Genomic DNA, 25,112 nt, shown 5'->3' on the forward strand with positions numbered 1-25,112 from the left:
TAAGTATTGCTTAATTCCATGTGTTCTATTTTTGTAACTTCTGTTTTGGTGGTTTTACTGTTTTTCATTTTGAGCAAACCTTGAAATCAGACTGAATCCCAACATAATAATAGTAGTTTTAATTATTTCAAAAATGGAGAAGCAGCTCCAGTTTTGTTAGCATATAAACTGTCAACATCTTGCTTGAACGTATAAGAGGGAAGATCTGAAAGTCATAATATCTGAAAACTGATTTGCCACAAATGTTAGTAAGATGGGACAGTTGTATCTATAAAATTTCTAGAACTGTTTTTCTTTGCTCAGCTTTTTAAATTGTATGCAGTCACCATTCATAGACTATACCATGGCAGATGGCTATGCGGGCCTGTAAACATTTGCTAGCAAAGAGATAGAAATTTAGATTTTTGGTGGGTCCCCATACATAACTAGTAGTATCGTTATATGCCTAATGTGTCAAAAGTTGTGCAGTTTCTCTTATTTTAGGCCATGATAACATACTCCCAACCACATTTCTTAAGATACAGATGTCTACATAGAAGGATCTTGTTTGCTTCACTTAAAAAACAACAACATGATTCTGGTTAGTCCTTCACCACTCTTTAAGGCTTAGAAGTAATAATTTACAGTAGAATGCACAGATAGAGTTGTTATTGATTTATTCTTGTCAAGGAGTTAAAAAACCCCATTACTTCCATTACAAAAATTATTTACAAGTATACTTTTAAAGGAACTAACAGAACAAACATTCAAACAAGTCATTGCAACATTTAAATCTTTAGGGCCATATGTTTAGACTGCTCACTTAGGATTAACCCTAATGGGATATGTCTCTGTAGCAGCAGCGTGCAAATTATTTCAAGATTTAAATAGCCAGATTTCAGAAACCTCAACCTCACCCGTAGCATTCCAATCTTACCAAAATGTTCCAGCTTTGAAAGTGGAAGGCAGAACAGCCTATTGTGAAGTCAGTTTTTCTGGTAGAGTCAGAGCAGGCTATTCGGATGGTAGACAATTTCTGATGAGGTCGGGAAGGGTTTTGAGGTTGGAATATTTTGGATGTGGAAATTTTAACCTTGAAATATTTTCAACCTTTATTTTATAGTGCATTTGTGAACTGAATTTTCATTTTTAAACAACTATTACTAGATTTTTGTACAAGCTGGAAAATTTTTTGGATGAGCAAGACTCACATTTCCTATGACAATAAATTCATTATTGTTGTCTTAAGAAGGAAGTGCTGCATTGGACAAGAATATTGTGGTTATATACTTAACTGTTTATGGTCCTGTAGATATTGCTGTTGGGTTTTTCATCAAGAATTTTGATTTACTTTTATTCTTTATAAACTGCTTGTTCAAGCTTCTGGACAGAAAACTATCATTCTTATGCCTTAAAAAGACAAAAAGACGCACCAGGCAACCCACGGAAAGGGATTCTTGCATACTGTATCTCTTGCTGCTTGCTTTGAAATGGCCTGGAGGTGTATTCCTTACAGTAACAGCAGTGTGAGGAGCTTGCAGGTTCCTTGCAGTTTGAATTGTTTTCCTTACTCTGATGCATTACTCCTTCAATTAGTCTGGACTTCCTGAAGAGCCACCTTCATCAGGATCTGCAGTTTCACTGTCATGGAGTCTAAATAGTTGCAAGGAAGAAATAATAAAATAAATGATTTCGATTGAGAGAGCGATCATTTGACATTCTTCAGTTAAAAGGGAATAATTAGATTGCTTCAAATAGTGGCCCGGAGCATCTTCTCAGACTAACATGTTTTATTAAAACATTATATGGCTCACTTGAATCATATATTTCCATATGAATACCCTCCTATTTTGCTTGATACTGTGTTTTTGCAATTAAATTTTAATGCAATTAGCTGCTTATGGCTTATTTGAGCTTCAGCAATACAACATATCTGCTATTCGTGTATAAGCATGCTAGTGAAGGGGTTCCGAAAAATGCTCACCTAAGAATTTGTTGTGTTTTTTTTGCTGAACATACTCTTTGCTTTCTCTAGAACTAAAGTATATAGACTGAATTTTAGTAAGAACTGATATATGTTGCATATATATTCAGCAGTTCTAACTATATAAAAGTAAACAGAAACGTGTATCACCTTTATTTTTATGGCTTGTGCTGCAAACACTAACATAATTACGAGTCGGATGTCAGTGTTAGTGTTGAAATTTTCAGTAAGAACTTTTATCTGCTGTAGTTAATGGCAACTCAATGGCACAACTACAACTGAAACACAAAACACCTGACAGGTCAACAAATGACAACACTGGAGCACTTTTTCTCTTGCTTGCAATTTTGAAAACTTAAACTGGCCCTAAGTGCAGTGTCGCATTAAACTTCTGCCCTATTTCTTTCCCCTGTATGATCTCTGGATGTTTCTGGTCTACGTGTTCTTTAGGTAATGAAGACCAGTGAAGCTTTGCTTTGCTTCACACTATATCACTATAGCTTCAGCATATCTTAACTATTTCTGCTGGGTTTTGCTGTGCCACATGTTCCCTTCCTAATATCGCCCAAGAAGTGGTGAACTAGGGTGAGAAGAAGCAAGTGGACAGAATGGCAGGGTGCAAGGAGGCAAAAGCTAGGCAATGAAGCAGCCAGAGTAGCTGGGTGCCTCCCCAACATAGTAGTGCTCCTGGCTATACTTACTGAACTTTGATGTACAGCAGCCTGGTATTCTAGTTTTCTGAACCACCAGATAGTAGACAGGTAAGCCAGATAAAGTTAAAGCACACCCAATGCTGGTGTTCACAGGATCTGAATATAGTGATGTCCCCACAATGAAGAAACAGGCTACTGTGAATACCAGTGGGAAGAACAGAGGCACCTAAAGGAATGAGTCAAATGGTAATCAACAGGTTGTCTTTAAACATGCAAACAACAAGTATAATGTTTACAACATGAGGAAGAACAATCCAAGTATATTTATATAATCCTGCCAATCAAGGGGCCAATAAGTTACTCATGTGCTATGCAGGATTTTCTATTCTCAGGTTTTATGAATCCTTGATTCACTGTTACTTCTCTTCAGTTTCCAGAGAACATGGGAATTCAAATGAGAACATGAATTGATGTTTCTGTTGACAATACACAATTACCATGTATGTAATTATGACTGTTACATTTAATCATGATTAAATATTAAAGATGAATACATATTCTATGGTTTAAAACCAATTGTAAACTAGAATGAAGGACCTTATGTTTTAAATATTTCATTAGCAAATTACAGTGAAGGGTTAGAGATCTCTACTTCTCTGCTTCAACCCAGAAAGAAAGGAAAGGATAAATAATTATGAATGAATGAGGATGGTTATGAATACAAATGAACAGATAAGATTGAATTATTAGAACTTTGGACAAACAATTTGTTTGCATTATGCCTTACTGAATTGGTGTTTTATTTCTTTTCCTATGTCTTCCTATGTCAATGTCTTTCTTCCAGAAAAATAGAAGTACAGCTCTACATTTCCTAATTTGGTCATGATCCTACCTTAAAAGGTCTTAGCATTGTTGGATGTCGGAAGCAATGTATCATGAACCCCAGTGTGGTAAGTCCTATGAAGAACCAGCGGGAGAAGCTATAGAAGTTCAAAAGTCCATAGAGGTCTCCAATGGACACCATCAAATAGACCAAAGGCAACTGGATAGAGAAAGAAAATTACGTAATTGCCAACAGAGCATAAAAACATTTATTTCTGTTCCTTTTATCACATAGAATTGAACTACTTCACCAATTTTCTTCCAGTGCAGATATTTAGACCTGATTATAGGTCAGGTCCGAGAAACCAATTTAATTTGGATTTCTGTGTAAGCACAAATTTAAATTGAGTTATCTAAGTGATGGGACTATCAATTATGAGAATTTGTCCCAAATGTTAAGCTGAAGAGCTTAAAAAAAATGATTTAGAAAAATGAAACATACTGTATACTGTATCTCCTGTGATCACAATGTAAGATCTTGTTTTTTAAAAAAGGATTTATCTAAGCCTCACTCTCAAATTTTTTGTTCATTTATTTAAGAACAGGGAGGTAGAAGAGTTCTAAAACTTTCTAAACTCATACCATTAATATCAAAGCTGGGAAAGGAGTGTGTCTTTCAAGGTGTATCATTGAGAAGAGAGCTGGCCACTGTCCTTCTCGTGCAGCTGCAAACAACATCCTGCAGAATAATGATAGCTTTAAATATGGTTCAGCCAATGTTACGTAGTATTGGTTACAGTGAATTCACATAAGCTAATTTGGTTGTTGTGGTTTGTAAACCATATCTTACTGCCTTAGTGTTATGTGCTGTTACTTGTTCATCACACTATGGTTAAAAAAAAACCCCATAGCATGCTGCATAAGCCCAGTGATTGAATTATATTTTGCTGCTTGTAAGTTGGATCAATGCAAGATTGTTAAAATGTCCATTGCATACATTTAATGCTAGTATTTTTTTAAGTGTTTTTTTAAAAATCAATATATTCTTGGAATTTTACTATCTCTGTAGTTTGTGGCACATGTAAGCTAATGACATGCATTTGTTTGCTAGATTTTTAAGAACTTACAAGAACTATAGTGTGTTCAATATTACATTAATTAAGGAGTTTTTCTTTAAACTGTATCAGTACTTTACATGAATTCTTACGTCTTTCTTTTTTACAGCTGTCTCATCTCTTTAAAGGATACATGTACTGTACACACACACATACATGCTTTATTCGTATTAAGGGTTTGTTGTGGCTGCTTGTGTGTTTTTCCTATAATTTACTAGAGTTTAGAAGCTTTCCTTATTAAGCTTCTGTTTGAAAAAAGGAACCAAAATTTATACTTCTGACATTATACCTCTTGCATATCTTAGTGATTCTTTCCCCTCTTATTTCCTCTTACTATTTTGATAGATCAGGAAACACAGGCAGAATCTAATCTACTCAAAATGCTTTCAAGATTTTACCTGGATGCAGCAAAGATTCCTCCATTCAAAGCACCAAAACATGAGAGAGCTACAAGGATTAGAATTGCAGAGGAAATGTTCTTGAAAACTTTATCAGTGAAACTCTAGGAAAAAATCAAGGAAGCTTTATTTTTCCCTTCCCTTTCTGTATTTGTATATCATTTAGAAGAAGAAAGCATTACTCTTTTATTTTACTTTTTTTTTCTGTAGCTACCCTTCAAGACAGCTAGCAACAGTAATAAAAGGCAAGACAAACAAATATAGTGCTTATTTTATTAACTTTAAAAATCTGTTAATAGGCGTCTCCAAGTTCTGGTTTTATTTATTTTATTGATTTTTTAAAATTGGTATAATTCATTGCCTCAGTCCTAGTACTGTAAACCCCAGTTTACAGTTATTAACATAACAATAATTATGACATTTACATTAGTATAATGAAAAAAATAAATCATTACAACTATCAATCACAAATTCTTTATTGTCTAAGATCAAACACAATAAAATACTAGTGTACAGTACAATAACTATAAAAGGAAATTTTAAAATTGTGAGAAAACCTTAAAGCAGTTAGCAGCTAACAGCTGATAGCATGAGGGAGCTATAGCTATTGATAAGAATTTTGCAACCACCTTAGAGGTTTCTGAAGAATGATCACCCAGGAGAAGGGTAACAGCTTCCTGGTTACAATGGCAATTAGTGATATTAACAATTGGAAGTATTAACTTGATCACCATTGGTTGTACAACAGACATTTTAACAGCACATGTGAGACAGATTCTACCTCTGAGTCTGAGTAGAAACAAGTTCAGCTTTCATATGGGATATTTATATATCTTCCAGTTGCTGCCCTAAAAGATAGTGCCCTATTTTGGGCCAAAGTAAGTAGTATCCTATGTGGAGCATATAAGATGTTATAGAAATATCTAGGGACAGACCAGGGAGGAGGAATGATTGTGCTATAGAAGGGATGGGAGACTGTCATTTTTGATATCTAGATCTCAAATCCTCTGCTGAATTTAGTTCAGCCAGGGTTTTATCAAGTCCCAAAGCAGGTAGTGCTGACAAGTAAGACCACAATATGCCAAATTATCATAAATTTGCCCTCCTAGTTTGAGCATTTGGAAGACAACCTATCTAGCAAGGTGAGATGAACTAAGGGAGTTCCCAAGTAGACTTGCTTCAGCCAGAATCTAAGAAAACAAATCTTAATCGGGTCCCAAAGGAAATGCAGCCTAATTCTAGTCATGTCAGGGCATTAGAAGTTGAATAAAGAACTCGTAGTAAGATTTTTAAGAACTTTGATTGAATTGCTTCTAAACTAGGAGACTCCTTATAAGTACACAGCTGAGCACCATATAACATCAAACCCAGAACTTTAGCTTTAAATAGTTTAATACCTGCTGGGACATAATTGTTACCAAGTTGACCTGCAAATTTTAATTGCAAAGGATGGTTTTGGGGCTTTCACTAGAAGTTCTCTTGTTTGAGTAGACCAGCAGGTAGAAGACTGAAAATAGAGGCCTAGATATTTAAAGGATTTTACTTGCTTGTTGTGTTTGCCATTAATTGTCCATCTAACTGGGGCCTTAAAGCATTTCCTAGAGAATACTTGCACTTTTGTTTTGGAGTAATTTATTTTGAGATGTCCTTTAGAGCAGTAAAGTGCTAGAGCTTGAAGGCATCTTCAGAGGCTGACTTGGGTTACAGACACTAGCGTTACAACTAAAATATCAAACATAGTTGTCCATTTTGATAACTGAAGGGACAGATCTATTATTGCTTTGCTTTGAAGAGGCAAATCCAAATGTAATCACCTATATTATGGAAACCATTTGATCTCAGTCATTTATAGGTACACAAAGTATTTTTTACTTAATCCTTTGTGTGCTTTTTTTATGGTCTATGAAACAGGTGTCTACTTTAGGCATTGTTATTGTCTTGGATTAAGCCTGACTTGTTTTCCAGTAAGTCTTCTTACTCCTGATCTTACTAATAGTGCTTAAAGAATAACAAATAATGAAAGAAAAACACTCACCACAGCTACTGCATCTGAACTGAGAATTTCTTGCGGTGTCAAGACAGTATAGTAAGACACATTAGTAAGGATGTAACAGGCTGTAACAATAGTTAAGGAAACGATTACTGCCCGAGGAATATTCCTGAAAAACAAAAGCTTAATTTTAATACAGTCCAGCAATAGTTGCACATTTTCTTTTGGCTATGCCTGATTCCCTCCTCTACCCTCCACCCCAGTTTGTATGAATGTTGGAAAGGAAAATAAAGATACTTGTGCATTTTCTCTTTTTGACACATTCTATGGTGTATTCTCCAGCTTGATGAAAGGATGTGCCAACTGCTTTCAAAGATGAAATAGAGACAACTTGAATATTAATTATACCTGTTTTGAGTAGGTATTTTGCAATTTTAATAGGATGAAGAGTATTCTAAAATTATTTTAAACTATTTCGCAGCAAGGGATAATTCTTGAGTTTGAAGACTTCCTAACCCCTACTTTATATGCTGTCTGAAAATTCTCTGCTGTCAGTCTTACACTGAATACATTTATTTATAATGCCATCAGTGCATACTGACCCTTACTAAATACAGCACAGCTCTGTGACTTTGAGCCCTTAAACTAAAAATCTATACCAGAATGACTAAAATGGGAGGGAAGAAGGGGATGTGTGTGTGGAGGTGAAGAAAATGCATTTGTTTCTATTAATGCATTCATGTTGCATTATTCAATGCAACAAATTCAATGTTGCAGTATTGTGCATGGATGTTCATGTTAAACATATTTTAGACATAGCCTCTCTAGTGCAATAAATTAGCAGCAGTATTGTTAGGAACAGGTACCAGAAAACAGAGCTTTAGTTCATTTTGTCATCATTATTCCTGAACTGGACAATGTCCAACCTCGGTTATTGATACTCATGGGCAACTACAGATAGAGGCTTTAAATAATTTTATTTCATATGAATATTTGTGATCCATTGATGGAAATGGGTGGCATATACAATTTTAACAAATTAATTCATAGCCCAGCTTTCTGTTCAGGGCATTCAGTTTCTGCACCTACTCTACTGAGGAATTTGAATTAATTTATGAAATTTCTGGGCCACCCCTATCTGTTACAATTATGGGTGGCTTATAAAATACAATGATAATCATATAAAAACACACACATAATCAAAAGTCCAGAAAACCAACAATTATTTAAAAAGCAGGACATCATACAAGGAGTTCCCCACCCATTCTAACCCAAGGCTTGGGGATAGAGCCAGGTCTTAAGGGCGTATTTAAATAGAGCCAGGGTGGGGGCATAAGAATTTTGGGAATGGTGTTCCCAACAGTAGGTGCCATGACAGAGAAAGCTCACTTCCAGGATCCCACAATGCCCAGGTTAGATTGTTAGGACCTGGAACATACTGACTTTATCAGACCATGTGGGATGGGAAGAAACGACAGGCATAGATGGTCCCTTAGATTAACTGGGCCCTATGCCATGATGGGCTTTATACGCGGTAACCAGAATTTAAGCAGTATATAACCAGAATTGCTCCTACAAGCCTACAGGCAACCAGTGCAGCTCCCAGAGCAGAGGTGTCACATGGGCAGGCTGAGGCCTGCTTGTAACTTTTCAGGCCACTGCATTCTGGACCTGCTACAACTTCTGAGTGGTCTTCAAGGGCACACTATGTAGAGTCTGTTGCAACAGTCCAACCACAAAATGATCAAAGCGTGAGTGACTTGACAGTTTTGGTATGGGAGAACTGGTGCACAATGTGAATTTGTGCAAAGGTCTTCTTGGCCATAGCTGCTACCTGCTGCTTGAGCAGGAGCTGTGAATCCAAGAGGATCCCCAAGTTGCACACTGGTCCTGAAAAGGGAAGTGCAGTCCCATTTAGGACTAAAGATGGAACCACTCTGGACTCAGGAGGTCCAAACATCCATAGCCACTCAGTCTTGAGCCTAAGTGTTCCTCCCCATCCAGACCCACAGAGCCTCCAGGCACTGGGGTAAAACCTTGATAGCATTAGCTGGCTGACCAGGGGCTAGATTTATAGCTGGGTATCATCAGCATACTGGCCTTATTCAGTGGTCTCATGTAGATGTTAAACAGGAAGACTGAGAGTGTTGAGCCCTGAGGCATGCCACATAAGAGGAGATTCAGGGCTCAACAAAAATGTTCAACCTTTTGGCAGCATGATTTCTCACATACTGTGTTTACTGTGACAGCACAAACTATAGGCTGTAGCTGAACTACCAGCTCTAGCTGTACAGAAGTAGAAGGCAAGCAAACCAGTTAACATAACCCATTATTCTTCTCTCTTCTTGCTGATGCCCCCAAATAAATGCTATTATTTTCCTGGCTGCCTCCACTAAAACAGCCCTTTAATTAGGGTAATTTTGGTGATGCCAGTAGATTTCCTTACTAATCCAGCCAACTCATTCTACTAAGCAGACTGGAAAGGCTGTTAAGTACAAGAAAAATAACATCAAATTAAGCATTGGCCAAGTTCAGCTACAGGAGGTCACACATGTCTGTGAATCTGTCATAAAGACAGTCCAGGATCCCAAATAATCACTAGATATAGTGAGGTTATAAATAGAACCTGAGAACAGGAGTTAACTCAGAGGAGCTGCTGAACTGGCAAAGGATAACGGAGTCTTCAAAATCAGGCCTCTTGGAAGAAAAGGGAGATCTTTGATGGAAGAAGTTAATGGATGGCAATCTAACATGGCTCTAGATAGCATTGACTATTAGTTGTAGTACTGAACAAAGTTAGCTGGTAAACCTGATGGACTGGTTGCAGATTTGAGCAGAGCCCAATCAAGACTTTAAAGTGATTGTGAGTGGGAGGATCTCAGGAGCTACTGAAGAATTGGGAACTGAATCTACCTGGCACGGAAGGCTCTGGAGGAAGCCAGAAGAGAGAGAGAGAAACCAAGTTCTGCCAGGTAAAAGTACCTGTTGCCAGCCTGATAAAGAATAACAGCCATCATATTTAGTCCTTCTCTTAACTCCAAATAGAGCTAATAAGAGTCTTTACACATAGAACTGTGTACATTGGGGAGGAGGGCAGGGATTCACAATGGAATGAATGCAGTTAGTTTATTTGAGGCTAGGAAAACAAAATTACTCATGATCCTGACTTTTTAAAAAATAGCGAAAGGTTGCCTTTGCACTGGTCATTCATCAAATCCTATGAACTCACAGGCGGCTTTGGTTACACTTCATAGATATGTCTATATAGTTTTTATGGCTGCAATACAGAAATGGTTTGCCACTGTCTTTTCCAGGATTGTTTTTAAACTTCCACTGTAGTTTCCAACCACGGTATTCCCTGGAGGTCTTCCACTGAGGTACTAACCAGCCCTGATCTTGTTTAATTTTTGAGCCCCAGACTAGGTCAGCCAAGTATTGACACTTGCTAAGACATAAAAGCTGTTAGGCATGGACTTTGTCAGGACTATTTAAATCAGCGCTTCCCAAACCTGGGTAAATTACCCAAAATTGGGTAAAAATGTTTTTTCCTTGGGTAATGACACACGAACCCATTACCCAATCACAACAGGGACATTGAAATGGACCTAAAATGTTTTACTTGCATTGGGTAAAAAGGACTTTCTGATAAGCGGTTTTGGGTAATAAAGGAAGAAGTTGGGAAGCAGTGATTTAAATTAAGCCTTGACAGCAACTCCTTTGGGTTCATCATAGTCCTTTGGTAAAAAAGACAATGGCAAACCACTTCCATATTGTTGCCAAGAAAACCAGATGGACATGCCTGGGAAGTCACCAGAGTGGAGTTTGATGTGGCACTTCTTTGTAATACAGCTGCTTGCTTTGAGCTCAGATTTTGCCCTGGGAGTCTGGTCTGTCTGCAGCACTCCGTTTCCTGGCCTCAGCATAGGAAAGCTTTTCAAGAGAACCTAGGGCCTGGAACTGCTATGAGTAGTAAGACACCTGTCATGAATGTGTATGACAAGCCCTCTTGGATTGGAGTGGCATATAAATCCATTCCATATTATATTTAAATCCACATATGTTATATAAAAACATAAATATTTCTGGACTTGAACAACTAACTTCTCAGTTTTACTCATCTACAACATTCCAACTTCATCCCCTGATTTCTCAGTTGGCCAGCATATTTTTGCAAAATTTCTGGTTCCTTTAGCAATGTTTTCTTCCTCCTTTCCCCTCTTTATTTGGTTAGTCCTCTCCTGGGCTGATCGTTTCTATCTTCCAAAACTTCTGAATTTCCTTGGCAAGAACAGCCTCGAGACACCACATATTATAACAACAATAAATACAAAATGGCTGATCATTCCTGCACACTCACTTTTCAGGATTTACAATTTCTTCAGTTACAAAGTTTATATAGAACCTGAAACAAAAATTAAAAAAATAAAAAGAGTCAGAGTCAAAATATGCTTTGAGTAACTTTATGCCAGATAGGTTATTCCAGAATAGAGTTTGCGTTTTATCTAAAAGGAAGGCCATAATTTTTGTCTAATGGCTAGCCAGATTAACAGTAGCAAACAAATTATATAATTCCTTTATAGTTTAAAGGAAGGTTGTTACAGAGATGGAATTCACAGTTCATCCAGGCAGGCTTTATCAACCTGGTTCTTTTAATAAGCCAGCCCATAGCTCTTTAAAAATACATTAATAGATACATTTAGGGAAAAAATAGACATAATTGAGAAAATGTTGCAAATGCATTGCATCTGTACAGTGAAACTACTGGCTGGGTTTATATGCTGCATTAACTCAAACCCTGGTATACAAACAATAATGTCTGGGCTCATACAATATGTTAAACCCAAATACCAGGAAAATTCTGTATGGAATGTCAACATGCATAATTTTAAAATAAATAAAACCAAATCAATCATGTTATGGTTTAACATGATATTTGTACCCTGCCATTAATTTTTTGGAAAATGATATTGGTATTGATTTCCAGATAGATTTATTTTTAAAATGTGCAGTCACAACTTAGAGAGTGCATCAATGTCCCTTCTACCATTTAGTCTTTACAAAAGGAAAAAGTTCATAATTTATAAACTTACCATCCTCCATAAGCAAACATCCCAGAATAAAAAGCAAGAGGCAGGTTTTCAAGTGTTAAGGAACTTGTGTCAAAACTATCCTGAAAATTTTCATTATGACCTAGCCAAAAAGAAATGGACATATTTTTCCTCTCTCTTGTAACATGCAATGTAATCAGTATCTTTCTAATGTAGGTCTTGGTACCACCTGAACAAGAGAACCAGGTAAAAGTCCAGATTCCTGGATTTAAGGGCTCCCTAACTCAATAGCACATCTTAAAAAAAAACTTATAGAAGTAATCTTGTTCTGTTCTAGTCTTCTCCCACTCCTCCAGATATCAGGGGTGTCCACAAGATATGATTTTTAAAAAATCACGATGGCAGTTGTGATGGTTCAATCAAAGGTCTGCCTGTTTTTTATGTGTGTTGCACATAAATAGGTGGAACTTCAATCTCATCATTGCAGCCATCATCTTGACTTTTTTTCCCATATCCATGGACACCCCTGCAAGAAATGAAGTTGTTGGGCATGACTATAGCTCGATCTGTTTTTAAAGTAAATGAAAGAGACATAAAGTATCAACATCAGTGTCTGGCAAGGAAATTAAACAATAGAAGGAGAGTGCCAAGAAGAAGGAACTAGAGAAGAAAGAACTGCATGTGGAATCTCAGAAGCATGTGTGAAGGATCCTCACCCAATGGATACTGCTTGGATAGCCTCATTGAGATTACATGTAGCTTCCAAGATATTTACTGAAGTTGTTGCACAACAATTCTAGTTCCCTGAACACTGACCATGTGAGTTGAGACTAAAACTTGGAATCTAATAATATAGCTTTGTGGGAATTTTGGGGGTTATAGGTTATATATATGCGTTATATAATGCATCTCTGGAAAAGAACAGGGTGGGGAAAGCTGAGCTAGCTGAAGCTAGATAATTTCAATGCATGCATAAATCTTTAACATCAACAAAGTCTTGTGGCACCTTAGACTAACAAATTAAGTCTAACTTGGATTGGATAACCCTTCAAATAGAGGACCATCCTCTATAAAGTAGGACAAAAAGCTAACTTATTTAAGTGTGTTTGAGAATGGTCAGGTTTCTTCTAGCTCTCTTTCCTACGGTTTCTATCTTTTCCATGACCACTATCCCCTTGCTTTCTCTTCTGTATTTTAGCCATCCTCTGTTTCGTCTGATGCTCCCTCCCATCTCATTTCCGGTGAGTCTTACCATTTCCAAGAGCCATTATCCCAGGAACGATAATTAGACCCACAGTGATCATCTTCAGGACAGTGAGTCCTGTCTGTACGTTGGCAGCCCAACTCACACTCCAACAGTTCAGGGCTATTGCTAAGGCTGAGTTTGGGAGAGAGAAAAATGACTAGGGCTGTACAACCAATGGTTATTTCCAATTTAATTATACTTTCAGTTAGGGTTTTCCTATATCATAATTGCAAAACTAAATAAAGTGATAACAGTAAGTTTGGATAGGAGTACTCTGTAAGCCTGAAAGAAAGCCAGATCTCCCAGCCCCAAATAATTTACCTTTAACATTAGAATCTGATAATGGAGACAGGTGAGATTTTTTAAACTGTTATATCAAGCTAACTAATAGGAAAAAAATGCATACTATTGTGTCAACAACGTGATAGAATATTAAAATTAAAATGAAGAAAGGAAAATGACCTAAATAATTAACAAAATAACTAAAAACATTAATCAGATTGTTTGAAACTCTTCTTTCTTGCCTTAGTTTTGAAAAAAGACTAATAAAAATATCAGCTAACTATACATACCAACAATCTACTGCTGCAGATTGGTTGTTGACTGATCCTTCCAATGTTGTATAATAAAATTTTGCAAGGAGGTCACTTTGATTTGCCTTGAATAAGCTTTTATATTTGAGACAGGTAACATGATTGTCCTCACCTCACTGACTCACTGACTGTAGTGATCCATCATGGCATCTTGAGCCTTGTTTACCAGTGCCTCTAACTCACTGGGAAGATTGCATGCACCGAAGTCTCCTCCAGCTACAAGTGTCAAGTGAGGGGTTTGGAGTTAGGCAGAGCAAAGGAACATGGCCGCTTTGCTCCACTTTTAGAAGCAAGGGGCTGCGTGGCTTCATGAAGCCACTTCAAATGGATCTGTGCAAACCTTCATTCTGGTAAAGCACCCCTTGAAATTATTATTGTATAATAAGTCATTTGGTTATCTTCCATTTGCAAAAAGACCACAGTTCTTGATATCCTGATAAATGCCAAATGCTGAAGATATGGCGAAGGAGAACACATGAATTCTTGACAGGAATGATTGGTCTAAAAAATTAACTTCCTGTGACTTTCTGCCCAAATATGGGCAGATCAGGATAAGCCCAGGTTTTGCAAGCTCATGTTCCAGCTCCTGAACTGCATCTCCAAAAGCAGGGCCATAGCATCCGACCGTGATTAAACATTCTCTGACATACTCAGTACCCACAAAAGCAAGATTTCTATTGTATTAACCATATTTAAATTCTAAGGAGACCGATAGATATTCTTTAAAACAGACTTACACTGATATACAAGAACAGGAGATCTGAGTTCATTATTCCAAAGCCTGCATTAACAACAAATACCCAAACACACACACAAATATATATATATATATATGTATGTATGTATGTATGTATGTATATGTATATGTATATGTATATGTATATGTATATGTATATGTATATGTATATGTATATGTATATGTATATATATATGTTTGTGTGTGTGTGTGTGTGTGTACACACACACATACATACATACACTACATATATATACCTTCAATTTATTATAAAAAATGGGGAACTAGTTTAGGCAACTCCAGTGAACTCTCCAGAATCTTTTGATAGATGTGCAACTTCAGAAGCAGCAATAGCACAAGGGCCAAATAGCCCAATACCAAATGCTTAAGTTGAATAAAATTGCCTAGAAGCTTTTTAAAGTAAATCAAATTCAATTTTAAGTTCCAAAAAAGGTTTAAAAACAGTTTCATCAGAACTAAATTGACATTTTATTTTATTTTATTGATACATAGATATATATACTGTCTGCTCCACAGATTCTATATTAATATAGCATGAGAAGCCGTTGAGGGGACTTTCTAGACAGTGAACTTCTTATGGGTAAATGAACCAAATTACAGGATATCTATAGCCCAAGCGTTTCTACATGTTTTTGCAGCATGAAGTGCAGCTATTAGAACTGATCCCTGAACAAACAAGGATCCTAATATGTGCTAGGATTTTAATGGTGTCAAATAGTAGCTTTCGAGCTGAGCACAAAGAGAAGCTAAATTCTAATTATTTTCCTTTTCACACGTTGCACTAAGTTATGGTTTGCTTCAAACGTAGTTTACTGAATAATTTTCTGTCTAATTTTCCTTTGGAGTAGGGAGTATCATCACTCCAGGATTATTATGGCAGTGGGGGTTAGGGGAGGCTAGTCACTGGAGAAGATGGTGTGTTGAGCTGATTGCTGTTCTTCACCAAGCTTTTCCATTAATTGTCATTGCTTGCATTTGACTACTATTCAGCTAATGGAAATATTAGTAATGAAAAAGATAAATAAGAAAGATAATTCTCCAAAAGGCAGAAGCTTACATGGATGATCCAAAAGCAACTGAACTGGCACTCCACTCTAGTAATGAAGATGTGGTGGTGGAGGAGGATGTTCTGATGGAGTGCACGAAAATTAATCACTGTTCAGGATGAAACTTTGAAACTGATTCAATAGGAAATCTAATTAAGCAACTCAAACAAACTGAAGGTGGAATGTAGTAAGTCAGCTGATATGATCCAACAGATGTCAATAGGTATGTTGCTAATAAATTCAGTGAAAAGAATTTTCTTCTCAAGTTTCAGAAGTTGCCCAGACTATTAGCAAAGCATATACTGTTCCTACAAAGAATGTGTTTGATTCTGGAAAAGTTCAAAAAGATATTACAGAGATTAGACTGATATACAGGACCAGAATAAAAGAAATGATTTGGGAATTAGAGAAAATGTAGAAAAGACTGATTTAATTGGTATCTTATCTCCAAACTTAATAATCTGGCCGTGTTACAAAGAAGAAAAGCCTTCAAATCTTTGACAGAACTATCAAATAGCGGAATATGGTATAAACGGAGGTTCCTTTCAAGCTAGTTTTATTTCAACCACAAGAAAGAGTGACTATTTCTATGCTTCAAGAGATGAATAGAATTTTAACAAGAATATTTTATAAAGAATTTATGAAAAATTAATAGAGAACAACCTTTGATGTTTAAAAAACTGATATATCTTTTAAAGAAAAAGATAGAATAAAAGGAATTTCTGTCATTAGGGACTCACAAGATGGTTGATGGTTATAAAATGTTTAATGTAGTTTCATATTCATTGGGAAATAAATAAGACAAAATACAGAGAATGGAAAAGTATTATATAGAAGTTAATATCAGGAAGGGGGAATTAGAGCTCAGCATAGCATTTCCCTAACCTAGCCAATTACAGGATTTAATTAATCCTCTGTGAACTTCTGTTCATACGGGGTCTAATTGGATTGGGAGGGTGAGAGTTGGGGGGTAAATGAAGAAGGGAACTGAGGGAGGATTGGGAAAAATGGTTACAGGAGGCAAAAAAGGATAGAACAATAACTTTTGAAGATTTCCAAAATGTAATCACAAATATAAGATAAATAGGGTTCCATTATTGATTAGTTTACTCTATAGGAATGGTAAGCAAGATAGGAATAGTGGAAGTGTAAATGGTTGAACAATATAGTTAGGGGATTGTGTATATCTTTATGGAATTGTATCTTGTACTGGTCAGTGACCGTAATAAAATTGAACTGAACTAGTTAGGGGATTAGGTGAACTGATTAAAAAAAACTAGAATCAGTAAGTATTTAAAATCTTTCAATCCATCTGTACTTACATTACAGGAAACATAAAGATTGGAAAAGACAAATATTTAGAAGACAAATTTAGTGGAAAGGATTAATAAGAGGGGTAGCTATCTTATATAAAGCTATTTTTAATGATTAAAAGATTTTAAAAGATAGAAAACCATATCAATGTATTCTATATATGCAACAAATCAGAATCAAATTGGGATTATACAAAAAGTAATTACAGCCTTGAATACATTTGTTGGGTGAATTTGGTTCTCAGTGTGTGATTTAAATACATCCAGCTACAACTGGGGATGGAACAAGTTATAAGAAAAACATAGGACAATTTTGAGTATTTAAGAGTATCTGCATGAGCTTATTGTTATCTGGGAAATTATGCATCTATTAACAAAACGCTTTACATTTTTATTTATTTATTATATTTAAAGACCACCTGATTCCAGAGTGACAATAGGTAGCTTATACTTTAAAAAGAGTAGAAAACAATAAAAGAAGAAAAAAAAGATTATGTATATCTGGACAAACGGCACTACATGTACCAGAAAAACCCTGCAACCAACAGGGGCTTCCCAACCACCCTGCTCCAAGGCCTGGGAGAACAGCCAGGTTTGCAAAGACTTATGGGAGCTATAGAGTTATTGTAGAGCTGTCCCAGGATAATGGGGCTGGCCCAAAATAATGGAAGATCTCTCTGCATTGCTTAATGACAAGAATTCAGGTACAACAATTCTTTTGAATGCCTTACAGAATTCACCTGTTAACCCAGCTGGACCTGGAGACCGTCCATTCTTAATATTTTTAAAAAGCTCATTAACATCTGATTTTAAAAACAAAGAATCCAAATACAGAGCCTCCATTAAAAATAATTCCAGAAAATTCCATTAACTAATTCAATAAACTTCCTAATTTTTTCTATTGCAGGACTCTTAAAAAGGTGTAATTCTTCTAAAAAACAATACTTTAGCATTTTTAGTTCTAGTAATGATGTGACCTTTAGTATCTTTTATTGGCTTTTGTTGGCTATATCTCCTTTCCTTCACTTTTTAAACCTTATTTGCCAATAATCTTGAGTTTGTATTATCAAATTAAAAGTCAAATTAAAATAAATTTTGGTTTGATGGGTTGTCATCTACTAAAATGCCAAGCTCTTTTTCTTTCTACTGTAATGGCTTATATAAATTGATCCTGTGCTATTATATTTAATCCATAGATTCTTAATTTCAAAATAACTCTTAATTCCTAAACCAGGTAAAGATCTGCTAGAAGTATTTTCTTACACATCTATTTCTTTATTCAGTTTTGATTATAAATTATATATTAAGCTATTAAGCAATCATCTCAAGTTTATTACTGAAAAAAAATTACAGCCTGATCAATCAAGGTTCATTCTAAACAGAAGTATATTTAGCTCTATTTACATTTTCTAAATATTATTCATTCTTGTAAATTTAACAAGACTTCTCTATCATTGTACTCATTAGATATCTTAAAGCTTTTGATTGTGTGGAAGGATTAGTCTTAAAACAAACTTTAAAGATATTTAAGTCTGACAACTCTGCTTAACATAAATGTAGTGATATAGGGGAACCACTGGGAGCCCCCAAATTATAAATGTGGTATTTCAAATTAGTATCTCCCTGCAGGATCTTTTTTTTTAATGCAGCTATTGAAAAGTCTTTTCTCTGTCTTCTTTAAAAACAGGTTGGGCTCCAGCATGTCAGTAGGAAATTACAAATACATAAGTGTCTCTGTAGCATGGGAACATCAAGGTACACCTTTGTTTCTATCAGTCACATTCCAGCCAAAGATAGAAAAGTTCTGTAAGAAAATCTCCCCTCCTTATTATTATTATTATCATTATTATTATTATTATTATTAGTAGTAGTAGTAGTAGTAGTAGAGCTGCCATCCTTGACATGATATTCTCCAAATGTTTTGAACTCCACCATTCCAGTTTGGTGTAGTGATTAAGCCATGTTAAGGCATCAGGCTACAAACCAGGAGACTGTGAGTTCTAGTTCTGCCTTAGACACAAAGCCTGCTGGGTGACCTTGGGCCAGTCACTATCTTTCAGCTCTTGGAAGGAAGCAATGGCAAACCACTTCTGAAAAACCTTGCCAAGAAAACTGCAGGTAGAGCCACGATTTGGCAGACCTTGAAATAATAGACTTTGGTTACAGCAGATGAAATTCCCATTGTATTTATATCATTTTATGGCATTTGCATAATGATATCACAGACAATGTAAATGACACAAATATTGTCAACTCTGTAATGCTACCACCATGACTGATATAGAGTACAAGCTGCATCTTTCCATCACATAATTTATACCACAGGCCTTCTTCTCAGGTAGAGATAGAACCTGGTCAAAAAGTGACAGTAAAACTCTCTGACAGAAGTCAAAACTGGGAAGGGAGCTAAGAATGGAAAACCACATTCTTGTATACTACAGAGATATCATGAGAGAATTAAAAATGTATCTATCATAAACGGAGGACAGTAGCTAATTGAGACTGAGAAAAATACTGAGTTCACCTATCATGCTAAGCGATAGTTGATTGTACAAACCACTATTGGCTAGGTTCATGTAAGAAATGAAGTAGAAAACCTGGTTTACAAATCACCAAAGCCTGTGTTCACACAATATGCTAAGCCAAAACCAAACAAACCCCATCATCATTTACCATGATGTGTTAACCCTCTGTCAGAATGAATGAGCTAAGTATGTGCTAATCATGGCTCCTGGATTTGCTGGCCTGCCCTGATCAAACGTTAGAAATAGGAAGTGAGACATCAGCTCTGCAAGTTTTGTATGCAGAACGTCCGTGTTCATCAACTATTCATGCACATGTAGCCTCATAGATTTGAACAGAATCATTCTGCAGTAAGTAGCAATTAACTCTTCCAGTTGTTTATTCTACTTCAGAGCGAAGATGCTTAAAAAAGCATTGATAGTAAAGACTCGGTAGTAAATACCTGTTTAGTGGGAATAAATCACAAATAATTTGAGCTTGCATTCACTGATACTCACTAATTCCTGCCATAGTGATCAATTTCACGGCCAGAGGAGGGACATGGCAAGAAGCAAAGAAAGGCTCAATTAAGTATCGACCAAATGCCAAAGACACCACAGCTATATTTGCAGGACTGGAATATAAAACCAAGAAATGACAGAATATCAGATACAAATCTTTTGCATTTTTGTTGGCTTCTCTCATTTTCACTTTTGTCTGGGGCTTGTAAATTTTCACTTGTCTGAAGTAGCCACAAGTGAAAATGGTGGCTGCCTTCAGAACGATCCGTCTGGGAGACTGGATTGAGCAGGAGCAAGACTCAAATTCTTTCTTGCCCTTTCTGCTCTATGCACAATGAGAAATGTCCACTTCTAATGTGTGGCAAACCAAAGTTTATCATTTATTCAAAACAGTGGACTTGGTCCACACATCGCACTAAGCCATGGTGTCATGCTCCCGGATCCAACGTTCCCAGAACATCTTATCGGACTCGCATCCATCTTGTACAACCTGTGTCAGTCTGTGTCAGCCTGCGAGTTGAGTTGATTCATAGGGAGAGGGAGCCAGACTGGAGTGGGAAGCATTTTGTTTGGACTATCTTTCAGCATCAAGGTCACCACGGAGAACCGTTACAACCATCTGCTGGCATGAGAAGGAGGGGGTGCGTACCTAGGAAGGCAGTGTGGGGGGGATTTGAATCCAGTAGTGCTTTTAATTGTAGAAATGTGTGGGAATTTCCATTTGCAACTTTTTCCCTGTACTGATCGCTTCGCCCATTAAAATAGATTTCTAAGCCAAAGCTTATGGGTCGTGATTAATTGGGAATCGAGCGTGCCAGTCATCACACATGGTTTGGTTCAGTTACGGTTTCTGGAAGAAGACATTTCTCCTTTTTAGCCATTATTCTTATTGTTCTTGGCATTTAAACTGTGAAATTCATTGTATCGTTTAATTAATGTTTAAATACTGATTTTCTGTTGTACTTTATATTATGAATTCTATAAGCTACCTAGAGCCTAGCAGGTTTCAGGCAGTAGATAAATCACATAGTGAACTAACTAAATATAAAGCCAAAGTCATTAGCTTCCCCCAACATGCTAAATCATCAGTGCTATGTTACAAATCATACCGGGTGAATATTTTTAAAATAGAGTTTTAATGGCCAGTCTTTTACAATGCATACTATCCTCTTCACGTTCTTCTGGTCTATGATCTTTGCGATAACATACATAACAAAAACAAAGGGAACAGCAGTGTCCACAGTGTGTGGTCAAAAGAGTCAAGATGGTGGCCATGACGGTGGATTGTAGCTCCACCCATTTTTAAAGACGTCACACATAAAAAACTGGTGAAGTTTTGATTGCAACATCACGACCGCCATCTTGACTTCTTTGACCATGCCCTGTGGATACTGCTGAAAGGAAATAAACTCTGGCTTGGTTGTTCTGACCATGGTGAGATAAGATTCTTGAGGAATGTTGTGCTGGCACCGCAGTAGGACTGGGTCTATTGTACAGATGCAAGACTTGTCACATACAAGCTGCAGGAACTTCTCAAGTCTGCATCTCTCAGGTATTCCATGGAAGATTCAGCTGACTGAGCAGCGATCTGGCTTGGTGGGGGAGGACAGGTCATATCCCAAACTGATTTTATAGGGCCAAAGAGGCAGCCCTTCAGTTTATTACAAGCAGTACAGTGATAGCTGCACTGTAAGGAAAAGGAGAAAACCATCTATCTCATGACTGAAAGGGAGAGGCCTTTGGTTTGTGATTGTTTTTGATCTGGAGTCTCCCCAGAGCTTTCTCTATTATTGCTTCCTTCCTTCATTCTTCCCCACTGTTCCCTGTCATTCTCAGATGCTTTTCCCCCCTTCTCCCTCCTTCCCAACATTTGTTAGATCTCAGTGGTGCTCCATTCACCAGCTGTCTGCCTTTAAAAACACAGCTGGAACATGCCCCCATTGAGAGCTTTAAAGAGACAAAGCTCCCAATAAATCTTCCCATCATCTGGCATTCCTCCCTTTTTAGACAAGAAGGGGAAAGAAAAGCCATCCTTACCGGATCATAATAAATTCAGCCCATAATCGGAGGAAAGCTGGCAATGGTCCAAGAGTCTCTAAAAGGTAAATGTAATGCCCGCCTGACTTTGTGATACTCGTTCCAAGATCTGCGTAGGACAGAGCGCCTAGAAACCAACCAAACAATTGAGTTGTATACCATATCCATTGTCCTGGAACAAAGCTCTGCTGAACTCAGTGGATCTTTCTGCACATGCAGCGTGGCAATTAGGGGCCATATTGGGCCACATTTGGTCCTAACACCTCATCTTGTTCACCACTGCCGCATTTTTATGAGGTGTCAGGACCAAATGTGGCCCCAAAACTAAGGAGACTTTCGCATTGAAATTATTACTATATGTTATGTTTAATGTAACATGAACTGATATAAAACAATGGGAGTATAATTATATTAATAATTTGTTTTATTTCCAAGTAAATGAAATCATATTCAGAGGGTTTTTTGGCCCTGAGATAGTCTTCCAGTTTTTATTTTATTTATTTATTTATTTATTTGAATTTATTGGCTGCCCAACTCCAGTTTTGGAAGTGATTCACCAGTAAACTATTAAAAGAGAAAAAGTGATCCTTGGACCAGAAAAAGTTGAACATTCTTGCTTTATACAAATAATTTTCACCTAAGTGAGTAACTAACTGAACACTGTGAGGTGAAATTCAGTTCTGGAAGGATGCAGTTATTATCGTTGTGAATATATTTTTTCTCCAAGGAGTTGGAAGCAGCTCAAATGGTACAAACATTTATCTGTGCATCAAAGTTATGAAGTAGTTTGAATTAAAACAAAATGTATGGCCCAAGATTGCCTGGTGGGGATTATTACCTGGATTTCCCCAGCTCAGTTGTTCAATTTGAAATAGATTTCTAGTCTCTTTTTCTATTGCTCCCTAGCCACTCAGATACTTAAACCATCATAAAAAGAATGCATGATAGCAAAACAGCTATTAAAAATGCAACCAGTATTCAAAGAAACCTCAATAAGTGAATTCTAATGTAAAAGGCCATCTCCTATTCTTCCATCAATATCTCTGCATCCATTTGAGACAGAAAATACCTTGCTTGAAAGCTGCGAGAAGCTAGGCAGATCACAAGGTACATTTTTGTAGCTGCCAGAATCACAACACTTGGGCAGGGCATGGTGCAGGAAAATATTATTATTTATAGTATTATTTATAGTATTAGAGATTCCACAAGCCATATTCCTTTGAGCTACTTGTTAAAATGTTATACAGTGCTGGGAAGCAATGCTATATGCCAGGTGTACTGTGGGCAACTTTAGAGGGCTACACCAAGCTGCCAGATTGACTTACTAACAGGTGTAGGATGGCCATCTGCTCTACTTTTCACAGGATAAGCTTCTATTGGAGAACGTCTCTTATTTGAAGGGATGCCTAGCGATGTCTGATTTTAAAATGAAGAACCACACCAATGGGAATCAGGGGCCTTGTTCATCAAACCTTAGCATCTGAGCACAGGTAGCATCTTCCTCCCAATAGTGAAGTGCATTTTATCTCTATTTGAATAGAGAATGGCTGCTAAATTTACCTGTCAACATATAAACCAGTAAATGCTGCCCTCTTTTATCCTCTTTCTTTGGTAATACATAAGCAGTGTGGAACCCTGAGGCATATAGATGTGAAGGAGAGGGACTTGCTTTGAGCCAAAGAAAAGAGAAACATCATATGCAAATAGAAATTCAGGGAACAAGACATACAGTGCCATCCAAAGAGAGTGGACCTCTTAATCTGTGCCATCCAAAACACATTAAGTCTTCAACACATGATTGGCAAACCCAGGGGGTTGGACTGGGAGTGGGGACAGAAATGTTCATTTGGGAGAATTTGCAAGGGATGGAGGGGAGAACTTCTGGAAAACATGTTGTCCTTCCTCATTGTCTTCCATTTTCCCCCCCATGTTTAATATGAAAGTGGTGGGTTGAGAAGAAAATAAGCTATTCTGTAGGGCAGCAGAAGATTATCAACTGAGAGGCACAAGCAGGCCTATGTTCCAGTGCTAGATATGCATTAATTTTTCAATTGAACCAGCAATAGTTTCTTGTTGCCCTGTGGCCCATAATGGCCCCCTGCTGTTTCATTGGCACAACGTGATCATTGGACAGCCAGCAAAAGCCACATATTCCACATCAGCTCAAATATCAGATTCCCCCTCTTCTTGTTGAGGCCCCATTTTTTCAGGAATTCACTCTGCCAAATCCCTGTTTGGACATAGGTATTATCAGATATTCTATAATGATTCTATACATATCTATCATCTATCATCTATCCATCCATCCATCCATCTATCATTTTCTAATATTTTGCATTTCTTAACAAGGATTTTTTTTAAAAAAAATGAAAGCTACACAACTCACCAAACAGAGACAGAATCCCACAAGCGAGCCATACAAGTAATGAGACCCCTACATTGCCTGAGTTTTGCAACACCCCTTTAGGAGAAATGAAGATCCCACTGCCCACCATGGTGCCTACAGCCAACGCAATGGCCCGAGTAAGGGTGATCTTTCTCCTCAGAAAAACAGCCTCCTTCTGCTCCATGAAAGCTTTTCTCTTCCTGCAGGGTCCCATTTTTTTTCCTCTCTGTTTCCTCCAAACCACAGGAGTCTCTGTGTCAGGCACCACTTGAGTTTCTGATTGTGTGGCAGTTCTGCTCTGCTCTGTCAATTCCCCTTTCTCTTCTTTTCTCTTTACTTAGCTAGCAGCACAGTTTGGCCAGGAATCCTGTGGAATAATGGGAGCGTGAAGTAAACAAATATTTAAAGAAAAAAATCATGTGGGACAGGAAGTAGGGGCCAAAATCCTAAGGAACAATGTATGCTGGGTGGTTTTGCTGCAGTCACTGATAATGACATGCATGTCCAGTTCTCAATTTTGCATCCAAAGAGATTGGTTTGGATGGTATGTACTCTTCTTGGCTTCGTTTGCAGTATGTACAAGGCCGAACTCCCAGACAGGGGTATTGACCCAAAGTTTTATTGATAACGTGCATTTTTCAAAGCAACCTCAATCGGAGTACACAGTAATGACTGATTCCATACCTTAATTTAAACAGGATGGTAAGCAGTTTTTAAAAATG

General features: G+C 37.1%; 1 protein-coding gene across 1 annotated transcript; it reads right to left on the bottom strand.

Moving 5' to 3' along the window:
• Positions 1 to 38: 38 nt before the first annotated feature.
• Positions 39 to 24,673, bottom strand: LOC134501646 (cystine/glutamate transporter-like). Its single transcript, XM_063309552.1, has 12 exons — positions 24,391 to 24,673; positions 22,005 to 22,131; positions 19,965 to 20,080; positions 13,242 to 13,367; positions 12,032 to 12,131; positions 11,299 to 11,343; positions 6,987 to 7,110; positions 4,952 to 5,055; positions 4,081 to 4,177; positions 3,509 to 3,658; positions 2,665 to 2,842; positions 39 to 1,632 (listed from the first exon to the last, which is right to left on the bottom strand). The coding sequence occupies exons 1-12, from the start codon at positions 24,602 to 24,604 to the stop codon at positions 1,568 to 1,570; spliced, it is 1,446 nt and encodes a 481-aa protein (XP_063165622.1). The 5' UTR covers positions 24,605 to 24,673; the 3' UTR covers positions 39 to 1,567.
• Positions 24,674 to 25,112: the final 439 nt, after the last annotated feature.

Source organism: Candoia aspera, chromosome 7 (genome assembly GCF_035149785.1).
Source record: "Candoia aspera isolate rCanAsp1 chromosome 7, rCanAsp1.hap2, whole genome shotgun sequence".
In the NCBI taxonomy this organism is placed as follows: Eukaryota; Metazoa; Chordata; class Lepidosauria; order Squamata; family Boidae; genus Candoia; species Candoia aspera.